The sequence below is a fragment of the Nipponia nippon genome, unplaced genomic scaffold (genome assembly GCF_047370975.1).
Source record: "Nipponia nippon isolate SJK-2023a ecotype South Korea unplaced genomic scaffold, ASM4737097v1 scaffold_6, whole genome shotgun sequence".
NCBI classification, from domain to species: domain Eukaryota; kingdom Metazoa; phylum Chordata; class Aves; order Pelecaniformes; family Threskiornithidae; genus Nipponia; species Nipponia nippon.
The window spans coordinates 20,608,506-20,623,994 of NW_028262380.1; the positions used below are offsets into that span (position 1 = coordinate 20,608,506).

General features: G+C 36.5%; 1 protein-coding gene across 5 annotated transcripts in view; it reads right to left on the reverse strand.

The window, feature by feature from the left end:
- Nucleotides 1–15,489, reverse strand: part of SEPSECS (Sep (O-phosphoserine) tRNA:Sec (selenocysteine) tRNA synthase) — a 39,780-nt gene that overhangs the window by 12,831 nt on the left and 11,460 nt on the right. For 3 of the 5 annotated variants that reach the window (XM_087738028.1, XM_087738030.1, XM_087738031.1), the window contains 6 exons: nt 15,288–15,390; nt 13,027–13,156; nt 12,817–12,908; nt 5,652–5,745; nt 5,109–5,199; nt 2,578–3,087 (listed from right to left, as the gene is read on the reverse strand). In XM_087738028.1, the coding sequence (XP_087594154.1) occupies nt 2,838–3,087; nt 5,109–5,199; nt 5,652–5,745; nt 12,817–12,908; nt 13,027–13,156; nt 15,288–15,390 (760 nt within the window). In that variant the 3' untranslated portion in view covers nt 2,578–2,837. Of the gene's footprint in view, nt 1–2,577; nt 3,088–5,108; nt 5,200–5,651; nt 5,746–12,816; nt 12,909–13,026; nt 13,157–15,287; nt 15,391–15,489 lie in introns of those variants that run through there. The other 2 variants (XR_015700166.1, XM_087738029.1) reach the window with 2 other exon arrangements.

The following is a 15,489-nucleotide window of genomic DNA, read 5'->3' on the forward strand; positions in this document are numbered from 1 at the left end:
CAAATATTGTTAATATATTTGTTTTACTCTGCATAGCTTGACAAACCTATACCCACGCTATTACCATCTTTCACAGTACTACTTTTAGTGGGCGAGACCTGCCATAGCCATGAAATCTCCCCATATCTGCTATACAAAGGAAATGAAAACTCTGCTCATGGGCATATGTTCCAATATTATTTCTCTGCTTTATTATAGATAGTAGTGAATAGAGAATAAGTGATTTATACTCTTCCCTGAAAAATACTTTTTATCTACTGAATCTCCTAAATAACCAATTATTCTCCATTGACCTGAAAGTATATTGCTATTCCAATTACTTAAAATTTCATTATACTTATAATGACATTATATAATGCTTCCGTCTCTAAAAATTTAACATTAAGTGAAGACATTTAAGGGGACAAAGCAAGCAAACAAAACTGAAAACTGCTTACCAAAGTAACATAACACAAATATTTAGTTCAAGAGTTTATACACATGATGGGGCACATTTCTCAAAATATTTTAAATTTCCTAACTTCAGGTGCCATCACTAAGATTTGCAAAGAGATGTAATGACACACAAATTAAAAATGTGTTGGGTTTTTTTTTTCCAATTAAAGCCATCATCTTAAAGGTTTACAAGGTCAAAATCAGAACAAACCACTGAATTCTTTCCCTGGATACTTGTTTATAGAGATTTGTTGGAATTTTGAGCTTTGATTTCAAATGGGAAACATTTTGAAGATGGAAAAAACATTACCTGAGAAAGCAGTTCAATCTATAGTAGAAGTGAGTGAATTATATGCAGCAGACGATTTATTATGAGAACGTAAAAGGCAGAGGTTTCTTCCTCTCAGAGAAGGCAACTGCTGTTTTCTTTATTCAGTTTCAGGATATTATTCATCAAATGCTTATTTTAGCTGCTACCATACACCTCCCTAAACTCTTGTAACAATAGTTCTAACGTTTGCGCTATGTCACTAGTCATCTAAATCAATAATTTATACTCCTTCAGGCACAGAACAGCAATATGGAAAACCAGGAGGAAAGGTATCACTAAGGCCTCGTGGTTTTCACTGGCTGCTCCAATATACTGAATACTGAGGCACTGAGCTGCAGAGTTTTGGCTCCCAAGCTTGTGGAAATGCTGAACTGACTGGAAAACTGAGGTATAGCATGCTCTCAATAAAGAAAAGGGTTAAAAAAAAAGGAAAAAAAAAAAAGGAGAGAAATTTACATCTCCTTATAGCCACAAGGACTCAGTGGTCAAGTTATATTACGTTTCTCCTAGGACGTGTTTGTACAGCAAATAACAACTGGACTGTAGTCCGGGGAGCCATACCTTCACCAGCTTTAATCAATCTAACATGTAACTCTAGCAATAACAATGTAGAAGCAGCAGTTCAATTTAAGCTTAAGATGGACCTCACTAAGTGACAGCACCTTCATGATGATAATAGCATACTATTAACTTACGCATATTAACATCACCTCTTGCATTAATTCGTTTGAACACGCTGGCTAGACAATCCTTTCAAAAGCACCACTATTTTGATTAAGCAATTTACAGAGGGCTCTGAAGGATACATGTCTCAGATCCCACCAAAGTAGCTAGAATATTTCCTGACGTTTAGAACTCATTAATTGTGGTGTCCCAAGTACATTACAGACGGACAAAGAGCTTAATGTTCAAAGATATTTCATTTTGAACAGTAAATGACATAAAAACTACATACAATGTAGTAATTGCATTTAAGAATAATTAACTAGAAGTTTTGCAACCTACAGCACTGTCACTCCGGTGATATGGAACCTTTGTTTCAGGACAGACTCTGAATCTGTTGTTTGCTTAATGAATTCAAATCTGCAACTGCACACAGCCACAGAAGCAACAGTGCCAATGGCAAGAGACACTTCGGAAATGGAAGTCTATAAATTTTATAAAAAATGGACTAAAAATGCCAAAATACCCTCAGGTCTCACTGGCTCTTGAAACTGCCGCATTAATCCCACAAGGCATTCCTCCTTTTCAGTGGGTCTCTGCCCTGATCACCCTACCAAAAAGAAGAAACGGAAAACAGAAAAAAAAAAAAAGAAAAAAGAAAACAAAAAAGATGACTGTACCTCTCCACTCCACAAGCCCTTGCTTTCATTACTAAAATTCCTTTGGGCTGCTGAACTATGCATGTTTCCAAGAGCTGAGTGCTGACAGGATATCAGGTATTCTAGGTTTTTCTTTGCCACTGAGGGCTGCTTTGTTCTAGCCAGTTCTTGAGAGGTGAGAACACCTGAAAACACTACTCCTCCAACTCTATCATTTCCTCATGCAGTTTTAATATTGTATTTAGTAAGGGCTATCCCAACACTTACATAAATCTTCAAAAAGAAATGAAAAGTGGCACATATGCTGATGAGAAACAAGATATTTTTAGAGCAGTAAAACATTTCTTGCTGCATGGTCTGTACCTAGGAAGGAATTCAATCACTGCCACAGAAAATCTTGTTAATCAAGAATATGTGAATAAGCATTCTATGATTTGCTGAACACCCATCCAAATAGTCACCCACAGACTGAAAGGCTGGCTCAAGGTCTTCATGAATGTAAAGCTTTACTTTGGCAGATATTAAGTGCATATTTGTGCTGCAAAATACTTGTGCCTGGCCCTCGCTCTTGGAGAGAGTATCACCTACTTTCTTTAAAGCTGAATTTCACCCAAGGTTTTTTTTTTGTTGTTGTTGTTTTCAGATCAGGAATAAATTTTCTCCATTGCATATTCACAATGCTAACCCAATACAAACCTGACATACTTCAAGCAAATGTGTATGTTCCTGTGTTACTAAATCTGTATCTTCTAGTCTTCAAGTTGTTCTGTGCCTGCATTAGAATTACTTATTTCATTTACACTTTTTTCTTTCTTTGCTTCTTTTCTAGAAGTCTTCAAACACTTGTCGAGTCTCTTTAGGAATACATCTACATCTTGTTTTTTAATTCCAATTGCTGAGGCAGCATTGAGGTAAGCACAGGGATAGTCATTTGCATGTGACATAAAGCCTTTAAAAGTGTAGTTATTCACTGTTTGTACAGACCCACAGGGAACAACCCTGAAACAAACAAACAAAATTGTGATTTGGTTAAAGATGCCTTGGATATTTTACGTGATACCCTATTATGAACACATTTACACAAGTTCCTGTACAGTGTAATATCTGCTAACTCTAAACAAATTAACGTAAGCAGGCTTAGATCAGGCATTCTCCAGGTTAGTGCCCAAGCATCCCTAGGAGTGACCGTAGTAGCAGATCCTGAATTAGCTCGAGTCTGTGTGCATATGCATACATCCCTTCCCTTCTTCAGTTAAATTACTAAGGTCTTCATTACTGGCATTTATGAGCTTCCCAGTGTGTGTGTGGGGAAAAGACATCTGCAGCAAACTCTCCTATTCCATAACAAGCCCTAACTATCTGACCTGCTCTCTCTCTGACCTGGGCCTGTTCACCCCTCCTTCGGCAACCTGGTGACCCTGAGCTCCCCAGGTCACCATATTGGCAGCAGGCTTAGTACAGACATCTGCTTGGCATAGGGTACTGCAGTCCAAAATGTCGGGGTTCAAGGGATTCGGAGGGCTCAGAATCCCAACTTCCTCCCATCCCTTCCTCTCTACTGCATCTCCCTTTTCCCCCATCCTATGATGTTAAGCTCATATTCATTCCCTCCTTGTAGTGGATATTTTTTGCCACCACTTTTACCTCTTCCTCATACTAAGAACCTCTACCTCTTACACCCTAATTCTCAGCACTTTCAGTACATATCCATTCCCTGATAAATCAAGACCCTAATCCACATCCTTACTTGTTAAAGGAACAACTCGCCTTGTGGCTACAGTTAAAGCCTATGCAAGCAGTTAACACCAATCAACTGATAAGAATTTACTACCTCTATAGAGACATTCCCTGCAGTTCATAAAAGAAACTGCATTCAGACAAATACCACTAGGATTAGCAGGGCCTTCCTCTGTCCGAGTCCTCAGACCACAGGTTATGCAAAAGCCTGTACACCAGTGAAGTAGGGAGTTGCTATTCCTACCACTGACATTCAGCACAAGCATAACATTTAAAATCTGTTGAAATACTGGGTCAAACAGTGTATATACTACAAAAGAATTACTCGCTTACATAAAAAAAGGAAAAACCTGAAACCTTTGTATCAGGCAAAGAACTGGAGAGGTTTAACTTTTCAAAAATAGAACCTCTTGAATCATTTCAGCCAAAGATGGCTGAAATTGCAGGACAAGCCAAGGTTAGGACAGGCAAATCAAAAAGAGCATCTAACTTCAGTACGTATAGATTTACTGTCATTCATCTGTGCAGGAAGTGGAATAATCCAAGCTAATGAAGCATACCTTCTGATGAGGAAACATTCAGCTCTGCTACAAAAAAATGACATTAAGTCTATGGCAGAAGTTAGCATGGCAGCAGTAATACACAGATTAAGGAATCCTGCCAAAACAAATTTTAAATCATTCTCTTCTTCTGAAGGGTTTAAACCAAAATCATTAAAAATTATTTGGCTTGCATTTCCATGTACCAGTGTCTCTAAGAATAAATTCAACTCAGACTGATTCAGGTTGTAGATTTTTATATTTTTAAAATTTTTTATTTTTTTTTTAAACACAATTAGTTCCGGAAAGCAGGATTTTCTTCTATATGACAAAAAGCTATGTAGGGTATTAAAAGCTTATTCCCCTGACATCCAGCACAACCATATTTGTGCTGCAATAAACAAAACAAAGATCTTCCCTAAGTAGCTTACAACTTAACTATAAGATCAGGGAACAGCTGGAAACTAAATGAAACCAAAGGGTACTAAGGAATAATGACACTAAATTAAATGGGCATAGATTATCTATTTAGCCTACCAAAGCTAACAAAGAGGGCCTCATTGCTAACTCAGGCAGGTAGACATTATTAGTAGATAACAGTGATGAAGAAGGGTGTATTACTCTGATTTGTTATTGTCAGACTGTAATCTGTAATCATGAGACAATCGGTACAGAACAAATATTACAGGATTTCATAAAATATATGCTAACCCCCCAAATTTTTCAAATTCATAGCATCCTCACCTTGCTCCAGAAACTTGTCTTGTGAAAAGCATAGATCCAAGCTGGGTAACAGCAGCATCATTATTTTCATCTAGATTCTTCAGTGACATGGCTAAAGTAACAAAAGGTCAGGTTAAAACTACTACAAAGCTTCTTTTTCTCCAAAGAACCACCACAGAGGACAAGCTTTTTCCAACAATAAAAATCTAGCCAAATATTTGTGTTTAGATACAAAGAAAAAAAGAAAGACGAATACTACATTTCACCATTTTTAATTTTCCCACAAGCTGTCCTAGATTACTTCTTTGGTTAGACTGTATGTAAGGCAGACATTCTGCACACGTGGGCAATATTACTTTGGTGTTCAGCAGAATTTTTGGTTAGAACAAATATCTTGAATAGGAATTCCATAATCTCTTTTACAGGACTGTAAGGTGATGGATAAAATAATTATGCCCTTATTTATTTTTAAATCTATTTATTTATAAAATATTACTACATACTAACATCTCCTGCCTGCCTTGATTACAAGATTTTTTTTTTAAAAAGGTAAAAAACAATTACCTAAGGAAATGGGATTATGTGGTGTATCTAACAGTCTCTCATTGTGGATATCTGCCAGTTTCTTCAGCTCACTTGAAAGATAGAAAAACATCTCCTGGAAAAAAAGATGGAATATTTTTGTTATTAGCTATCAAACAGAGAAAATAGTACCTATTTCACAAAACTGTTAAGTCTCCATTATATCCTACAGGTGCGCAGCGGATCTTCTTTTCACATGTACCAAGTAAGTGGACCAGACAATTCTCTGAAATCATTCTATAAAGCAACAGCTCCATTTCCTGAACACTGTTCTTCCCCCTCAAGCTGGTACAAAGCTCTCTATCTCGTCTAATCTATGCACTTTCTCTGTGGCCCTGAAACCTAGGAAGGTTGAAATCTAGGAATCTTGACAAGATTGCCACTGCACAGCAGTCCTGCAAGAGCTTCCCCCCACCCTAGCACCCTGAGCCACAGAGAATGAACTGTGACCATCACAGATGGCCATGTGATGGCAAATTGCTCCTTACTTTGTCTTCTCTCTATTACTACATTCCAGACTAAAAGTAGTGCATTTTGTTGCCATGTCTCACACGATCACAATTACCACTACTACGCAGGCTTCTTTTTCTGTATGAGAATGGCAATACAGTCTCTTAAGGAGAAGGCTGTGAGTACACATCTGAAGGTATTTTGTTTCACACAATATATACTCTCCTGAATACTCAGCTCTATTGTCTAGCCAGTCCCCTTCCCAGGACCACCCCCTCCTGTTCAAGCCTACTATAAAGAATAGAGAGATCTGAATTTCTGCTATCACTTAACTAGACTGCACCTTTATTGTGAAAGTATCATAAAACTGAGATTCATAAATATTTTGGCTCAGATACAAGTCACACTGCACATAAAAGGCTGTTTCTCTTACTTCATCCCTATTTTATTTCCTCCTTCTTCCCCAGTGGTAATCTATGATAATTGCTCATGGTCTCCCTCAGTTTAATATCTTCCTCTTCACATATCAGCTCAAAACACTTATGGACAGAGTGAGAATAAACACCATTCTTGTTATCCTATCCTTTGGCTTCTTTTCCACCCTTTTTAATGCTTAGTCTCTCTCAAAAACTAGCAAAAAGATACAGATACTGGCTAGTCTTTTTAAAAGATACTAAACACCAGATTTTTCCTCTTTCTGGCCATAAAAATTGTGCTGCTCATCTGCTTCAATGTGACTGCCTGTTTAAGCATCCTCATCAATTTCTGGACCTGACAAGTGATTTTTCATTCTTTAAATAGAGTTGCCTCTTCTGTTTGTAGCCCAGTATCCTGCTCTGACCTGTGCACTCTGACAGATACAAATTATAGCTCGTGATCAAAATTATGGTTTTGAGCTGTCTCCCAAAGGTCTTATGAAACCAAATGAGCTTTGTGGCAGCTAACTTAGAAGAATGTTACAGCTGCTTTTCTTAAGCTACTGCAGCGTACCCAGTCTCACTTCATGAGGGACCAAATGAACACAGCTCCTGACCTGTTCTTCCTAATACCATAGAATGAATTCAGCCAGAGAGGAAAAAGTACCGTGTTACTGTCTAAATGAATTAGACTACTGATTCAACTACCAACAAGAGCACAAAGCTTCTGTAATACCTGGAACAACAAAACTTTTGGAAGGCATCTATGGTTAATTCTCAGAACTTGAAATTTGTAAAAAATCATTCTTATTTCTCAGAGGCATTTGTAAATCAAGTGATTTTATGGTTTCAATTCATCAGAGTTTATTTACAGTTCACTCGCAGAAGTTGAAAAACATTTATGTTTCAAAAGCTCAGACACTTTTGCCTTGCTTCTGGTCCCTCACTGAATATAAGCGCATTACTCATTTGCTATTTGCTTTCCACAATAAGCATCACCAATGTGTTAGTCATTTTATTAGTATTTTTTTGGAATCCAAATCATAAATTAATTCGTGCTCCCTCTGCTGGCTATTTACTTCTACAACTGAAGCAAAGTATTACAGAAATATACATAAATTGTATCTACTATGGAGATATTATTGGTGAAATTGGTACTGAGAAAAACCTGTACTGGAACAGGAACAAATTCCCAAGTAATTAATTTTTGCGTGTTGTACTCAGGGAATTCTCTATTGCATCTCTTACAGTATTTATTACTGAAAGGACTGCAAATTGGTATAACCAGCTACCCACTGTATAAATGTATTAAATTAAATTAGGATTAAATGCCTAGGTTACTAGATGAGCCTTTACATACATAGGAATTTGTTAAAACAAAGGAGAATAGAAAGATAACAAAAAAAAAAATCCAATTATGTATTTTCATCAGTTTGACTGAAGCTACCTGAGCACAAATTCAAAACTTATTATTTTTATGAACGACACTATTTTGCATCTTTCCATTGGAAGCCCTCTAGATATTTTATAGTTTCAGAAGTTAAGCAGTTTGTTGCAAAATAGATTAACGGCCTTTCCAAAAAAAAAGGAAAAAAGCAATATTTTTGTGAGGTCAAATCTATAACCAACCTCTATTATAAAATATTTCTGTTCTGTGGAAAATTTATAAGCACCCTAAGCAGTTATATACAAATGAGCTCTTACATAATTGATTTTCTGTGGTAGTCTCTCAAGTTGTCTCCAGTGAAGCTAACTATTATGCTAAAGTTGCATTGAACAACCCCACACTAAATGTCAGTTAAGCTTCATTATTTAATTCACTCTTTCCCCTTAGAACCTTATCACAAAACCTCACCAGGCTAGGGAAATGAATGCTAAACTACATGCAAATGTCTTGCACTTCTTCTGGTCTTTCTAGCACCTGCAACAATAAAATACCTCAAAAAATACGAAGAACAAGTCCACAACGGCGTATGCATCAAATGTGCCACATGACTCAATTATTTGGACAAAATGGCCTACTTCCACATATGTATAAAAAAACATTTTCAAGAAGCTTTGTAACAATTATTAAAAACATTTTAATCATACTGTATTTAGTCCCATATCAGATGACAAAGCGACAACTGATGAAGGCCAGAAAGCTTTTTGTGCGTGGTTGAAACTATCCTAGCTGGTTCTAACCACCCAGCTTGCTTACGCTCCAACTCCGTAACACTCTGCCTTCCTCCTTGTTTTGCTGTCATCTGAAAAGATGAGCTGTCCTCAGAGAGCAGCCCTATAGCTGTTTATGGTGCTGAAGACGACACTGCAGAAGAGTAATTTTACAACCTCTTTGCACTAGATACAGACTGCCAGCTCTCATATGCTGTACCTGAGACTGATCTGGTCCCATCTTCAATTACTTTGCAGCAGGAGCTGTTTATAACGCAACCGTCATAGCCTCTCTTCTGCTTTGTGTATTAGGCTGCCCAGCTGCATCCGACCCGTGATCTGACCAGACCGCTTGGCCCACCACTTCACGCAGACAGAGAGGCTGCAGTGCTGAGCATGGAGGCCCGTTAGTGCATGCCCCAGAGAGCCCCAGTAGAAGGCTTACTTTCTGGAAACGCATTCAAATACATGACAGAAACTGCACGTGTACGTGCGTGATAACTACATATACCACATACCCCCATATATAGATTCTTGTGCATTGCAAGGTTGAGAATTTTGTTCTGAATTTGTAATATACTGGAAAAATTTAAAAATATGAAATTAATTACAGAACCTTTAAATCTTTATAGCATATAAAAGTAACAGAAACTGCCCAGTAAGTCTTGCCAACCTGATATGGTAACACTACAGCCGACAATCATCACACTTCGAGTACGTAGGCCTCTTTGAAGCTTCCATTCATACTTGGCACTTGTTTAACTACACAACACCATTTAAGCTAATGATTACATTCAGTTAAACTATCTTGCCTCCAGCCACTCTAAAATTTCAAAATGGTTCCACATATTTCACATGAGGAAAAACGTGCAATATTCCCACACATTTGATAAACTACAGTGTAGCAAACTGACTAGACAAAAAAAAAAAAAAAGAGTAACAAATGTCTGTCTTGTTGTAAGATTATTTGATTTTTTTACATTTTTAATATCCTGCATTAAATAGCTTTTCTCTTATTCTTAAATTCAATCATAAGTAGAGCAGCAATATAAACTCACACTGAGCTGTACAAATAATTTATTCCTATCAGAATAACTACATCAATGATAAATGATGAAATGTAAACCCAGTATTTTACTGACTTGTAAAAACCAAACCATTTCCCCCCGCTTGGTGTGATTTTAAATATTTTAGATACATACTCCATAAGGACATAAAAGCGACTTCAGTTAATCACTCTTAGAAAGTATACAGACAGATGGATACAGATATAAAAAGCTCCATCAGGTCCCAAGTAACACAGAAATACATTTAAGAAAATCAGAATTATCTTGATCGTTAGATTGTTAAGGAAAGTCTAATGAGGAAATCCATAACTGCTGAAAACAAAATGAAGCCATCATCTCTTCAGTAACACCAGTATAATAATTTGTTAAATGGATTAAATGGACCACATTGGAAAATAGTTAACAGGCATTAAACCTGATATGTAGGGTCCTGAATGTAAACCCTGAATGTAGGGTCCTTGCTCTCCGTCAGTTCTGAGGTGACAATTGAAGTCTACTGTTTATGCTATTACACGGTGTAACCACTATATTTGCTACATGTGGTCTGGTTCCCACGCACAAATACATACAGGAAAACAGAGTTTTAAGAGCTGGCAACACAGAATATGAGACACAACACAACCTGTACCGAGGAAATCAAAGCAGCAGCTACAAAAACATACCCTTTACATAATATTGTGAGTTCTTTAAAAGCAAAGTTATTAAGAAATTTGACTATGGGTCAGCTGTCGTTATCTGCATTACAAAAGGACCCAGAATCTCCTCCTGAGATCAGAAAACCACTGCTCTAAACACCATGTAAACATATAAAGAGGAATACTGAAAATTTAGAACAAGTGAGAAAACATTACTGTTGGTGGTGGTCTTCCATCCTTTCCCTTGAAACATCAAGGCTAAATACAACTGTTGAAAACATTCCTTATTAAGCTTTCGTATATGGCCACCTCTTTCAGACACTTGGACAGCATGTGTGTGTTACTCCCTTGCTCTTCTGTCCTCAGATCCATTGCACCATTTTACTCCTTCATATCATAACATATAATCTCATACTCTTGGACAATTGCACACTCCACAACTGCCAGCTTGACAGAAAATCCCACTCTATATACATGCTCCTCTCCCTCATATAATCTCTTCCCTTCCTATATTAAGCAGTTCATCTGCATAAAAGAAAAACTGGGCAGACTATTTCTTGCCTTGGTTATGCGAGATTAATCTCTTCTCAGTAACATTCTGGTCTTTCTGGCTTGAGCTCAAATAACCTGAAGTAACACCCATGTGAATAAGGATAAGGTAAAAAGAGAAAGAAAAAAAAATACTTGAAGTTTTTTATAGCTGACTTTTTGTGTAAGGAGGTGTAGCTGCACCAATATAAAAAGGAGTACTCAATGTCAAGCTATAAATAGCTCCTGCTGGGAGCCTAATAGCTCTGCCTCTGCTTTCACAGAGCGCGGGCAATGAACTATCACTATTAGATTTTTACAATTCAGGAACAAACAGATTTAAGCAGAAAAAGGTTTCTATTTCTACAGCAAATCCAATAAAAGAAACATATTTATGCCATATATGAAGCTGTGTTTATAGAGTATACTCACATTTGAAATTAAAAGACCTGAAGTTGTGAAAATATAATGCTTTATGCACTTTAGAATTCTACTTCCAAGAAAATGACATGATTAAAAATGTACAGCTATTCATTAAGACGTTTTGTTTATGAAAGAATTATTATTTATGACTTGGAGAATATTTATGCTGCCCATTATGTATCTGCTACCAGTGTAACTCTAACATCAAAATCAGCTTTGCAGAAGACACGATAAATTCACTTGAGGTTCTTTTGGAGACAAGAGTGAAGAGGGAAATAAATACAATTTGCTTTTAAAGAAGACACAAACCATACATGGCAATACATACAATAGTCCAGAATAAAATGTTAGAAACTGTATTGCAATAGTGGCAAAAGCAGTAGCTACTTTCAGCGTTTCATAAGCCATGTTTTCACTTTAGTTGCACAGATCACTTTTTAGTTGTTGTAAGGCCACTAAGCTGGTTTGGTTTTCTATAGTCTAGCTATTCCTATGGGATCTCAGTTCCAGTGCAGAATTTCTGGATGCCTCTACAAGCAGCTAGAAAGAAGTCACAGCATCCAGCACTACTGCCCTGCTAGGTAATCAGAGGCAACAGCAAGCCGTAGCAGGAAACAACTAGAATGTAGTTTCTAAATAAAATAACGGAACAGATCATGCAGGATTTAAGACTATTAACTTAACAGCACTTAATTCACAGCATTCCCTTACCTAAAACCCTCTACAAAAAGAATCCTCTGTGTTAATGTACAAAGATAGCAAAATCAGGCCTGTATTATGTCCAGAATTAAGGACAACTCAAGATGTACAGGCTCCAACCTTAGACCACTTTAATGTTTGTGCAATGCAGTTATACCCAACATAAAACATATAGCCTGTGAGAGGCAGAGAAGAAACCTAGTTCTGTATCTAGATGAATACCTTAAATGACAGTATTTTTTGCTTTTTGTGGCCATGCACAGTATTTATAACCTAACCAGTTGTGTGTGATTCTCCAGAGAATGTGGTACACAAAAATTTACTTGAACACTATCATAGCACAAAGGCACAATAGGGACAAATGAAGAAGAGCAGAGACCCCTGGGTTACCTCTGACTGTCTGATCTCACACTTTAGTCCTGGAAGCAGTGTGACCATGATAACATAGCACAGTACTACTCACATTAGGTTTCTGTAGGCAAAATTCTACTGTATCAGTCACACTTTAGAACAAATATGAACACTGTACAAGGTGGTACAGGACCTCAGTTTAGCTTTCTGGTTTGCAAAACAACATGGAAATCATGCTTACTCATGAGTACTATTTGGCCAAGAAGTAATTATATCATACTGCCTTTCCAGATTCAGAGCCGTGAGCTCAGAAGAAATTCAACGGCTTTCTAGATAGAAACTGGATTTACTACACAAAGCAGTTTTGCAACAAGACTTTGTTAACAGCCGACTTCAAGAAAGCGCTGCTTGCCAAAAAGCTTACCTTTCTCTCTTTCAGTAACTGTTTGTAGCCACTGGTACCTAGAGACAGAAGCGTAATGAGGACATCTAAAGAAGGAGATGCAGATGCTCTTCCTGAAAAAAACAATATACAGATTAAGTTGGCAAAAATAAATTTTATGTGAAAGCAAGCTGATAATCAAGTTTTCTACAGTTATTTCATATGGATAAAATCAGTCCATGAACTAGTTACCTGGATACATTTTGCTGATCTCCTGTATGAAGGACTCATTGAAGCCAGCAATGATAGCACCACCTACTGGAACCATAAAATTTTTGTCCAAGCTCTGAACAAAAGCATCTATTCTGCCTACTCGAGCACCCTGTATCAAAAAGGAACAAAAAAAACCCCACAACGTACATTAGGAAAAAGGAAACACGTGATAGCATCTTAATTGCACACCAATGTAACTGAAATAAATATAATTCCTGAAACTCACTCAGATATTTTATTTGTGATGAAAAATTAGAAATCATAGTAATACCTTTTCTTAGCATTGCTCACTGTTATTACCATTGTCTGCTTACATAGTACCTTATAATTTCCTATTTTGCTATGATTTAAAACATCGATTTTAGTTCCTGCAAGTCTAAGTGTAGCTTACTTTCAACAACAACCAAAAAGAAAACCCTTGGAATTTAATGGGAATTAATACAGTTAAAACTGTACAACCCAAAATGTTTCAGAGATTCTCCCAGAAAAAGGGCTACAGGTTAATGCTTCATTAGAAAAGAAGATTTTTCTTGATACATGTATAAATTTGCATTAAAACAAGTGGGCTGTGACAGCACTCCTTCTTATAAGGCTGCTTGCAAAATCAAGATAACTTCCTGTAGCAGATTTTTCCTCTTCCCAGAAAACAAAATGTCCTTATACCTAGCCACTCAAATATTCTTAAAGGAAAAAAAAAATGTAGATTCTTAAGTACATCCACAGTTTGAGTAATATGCTACTGTGAACTGTACAATTAAAAAGTATGCAGCATAACAGAACCTGATAGCTATATTAAAGAACATACATATTAAAGTATATTCAAATACATACATATTAAAGTACTACATATTAAAACCAAGAAATAGAATAGCTATGGCAAAAAGAGTGAAAAAAGCAGATCCAACTAAACTCCCGTTATTATTTCTACGTTTTAATAGCTTAGTGCATGGGAGATGGGAAGAAGCACTCCAAATTTGTCAGCTTTTTGATGGGAAGATGAATGCCAGCAGCTATCATTTGATTTAATTGACAGGAGACCACCAGAGGAAAAGCATGGCAAATGTAATGGTCTCAAAAGCTCTTTCCTGTGATACTCTAGCAAGTTTTGTTCACACTGTGCTCAGCATGTACATATTCCCAAGTATTCATTAATAACTACTTCCTCATAGACAGTACATTTTGTATTGCAGGAAACACATTTTTGTAAATGAATGTAAAACAAATCAGAGCTCAAATGTATACATTTGCATAATCAAAGAACAAACAAACAAAAAAACCCCAAACAACCTAGCAAGAAGCCAAGAAAAAAAACACAGAAACCAACACAATAACAGTTCTATTTGCAGCTTTGTAGTCTGAAAAGATTATCATTAGATATATTTCATGCAGTAAAACTCAGCAATTCCACAGCCCCCCTCATGTCAGAATTTCACTAGACTTGTGCAAGTTAAATACAATAAACATGTACCAAGTACATTACAAATAAAGCATATGCCATTTTCTTCTTCACATATCACTTCAGGTTTTGTCAAATTCTTTCAGTCTCTCAAGATTTAGAAATGCCAACATGACATTCCTGTCATAATTATATATCAAGTTGGTCTGTGCCCAATTAATAACATGTCTTTTTAATTAGAAAAAAAATGACCAGCATATTTTAAATTCGTAATAGTTCATGATCTCCTGGATCGTGTGAAAAAAAATATTCCCCTATTCTTTTGATATGGGCAACAGAGAGAAAAGAGAAATAATGAAGAAACAGTGCACGTACATTGCAATGAGTAAAAATGCAAGACTTCTAAGTTTCATGGCTGATCTTGCATATTAAGCAACCTTCTTTTCAAACTAAACAGGAACAGAAATTTTTCAAACACAACACTGAACGTAACTCAGTTTCCTCAGCCATTTTCTATGACATTTTATTTTTAGTCAAGTTTATGAAATATTATAAAGAAAGCTTATTAAAGACATTTTTCCATTATGAAAGACACTTGAACATAAAGAAAACGCAAATAAATTGGGTTTTAATACATAAAAAGCACATAATAGAAACAACAAATATTATTTTTAAGCTCTATTTCCCTCTGCTCTGCTTTCTCAGAAAGTTCTTCAATTATCGGACACACACGGGATTAGTCTCAAAGCTGTGAAATATCTGATAAAATTTGCTAGCGTTGTCTACAATCAGAGATTTACATATCTTTGTTAAAAAAGATATTATTTGAATACACAGCTCCTACCTGCTGGATAAGATGCATACATTTTGAAGACTGAACTCCATACGCATTGTTGACAATATGGGGAATGTCATAATTAGCACAAATCACAGCCAGTTCCTCCAGTCTATGGGCATAAAATTGTAATTTAGAAAAGTATCGATAACTGTAACTCATGTTACAAATCAGACCATTCAAAGACTGAAAGGTCTACAAGGAGGTCAGA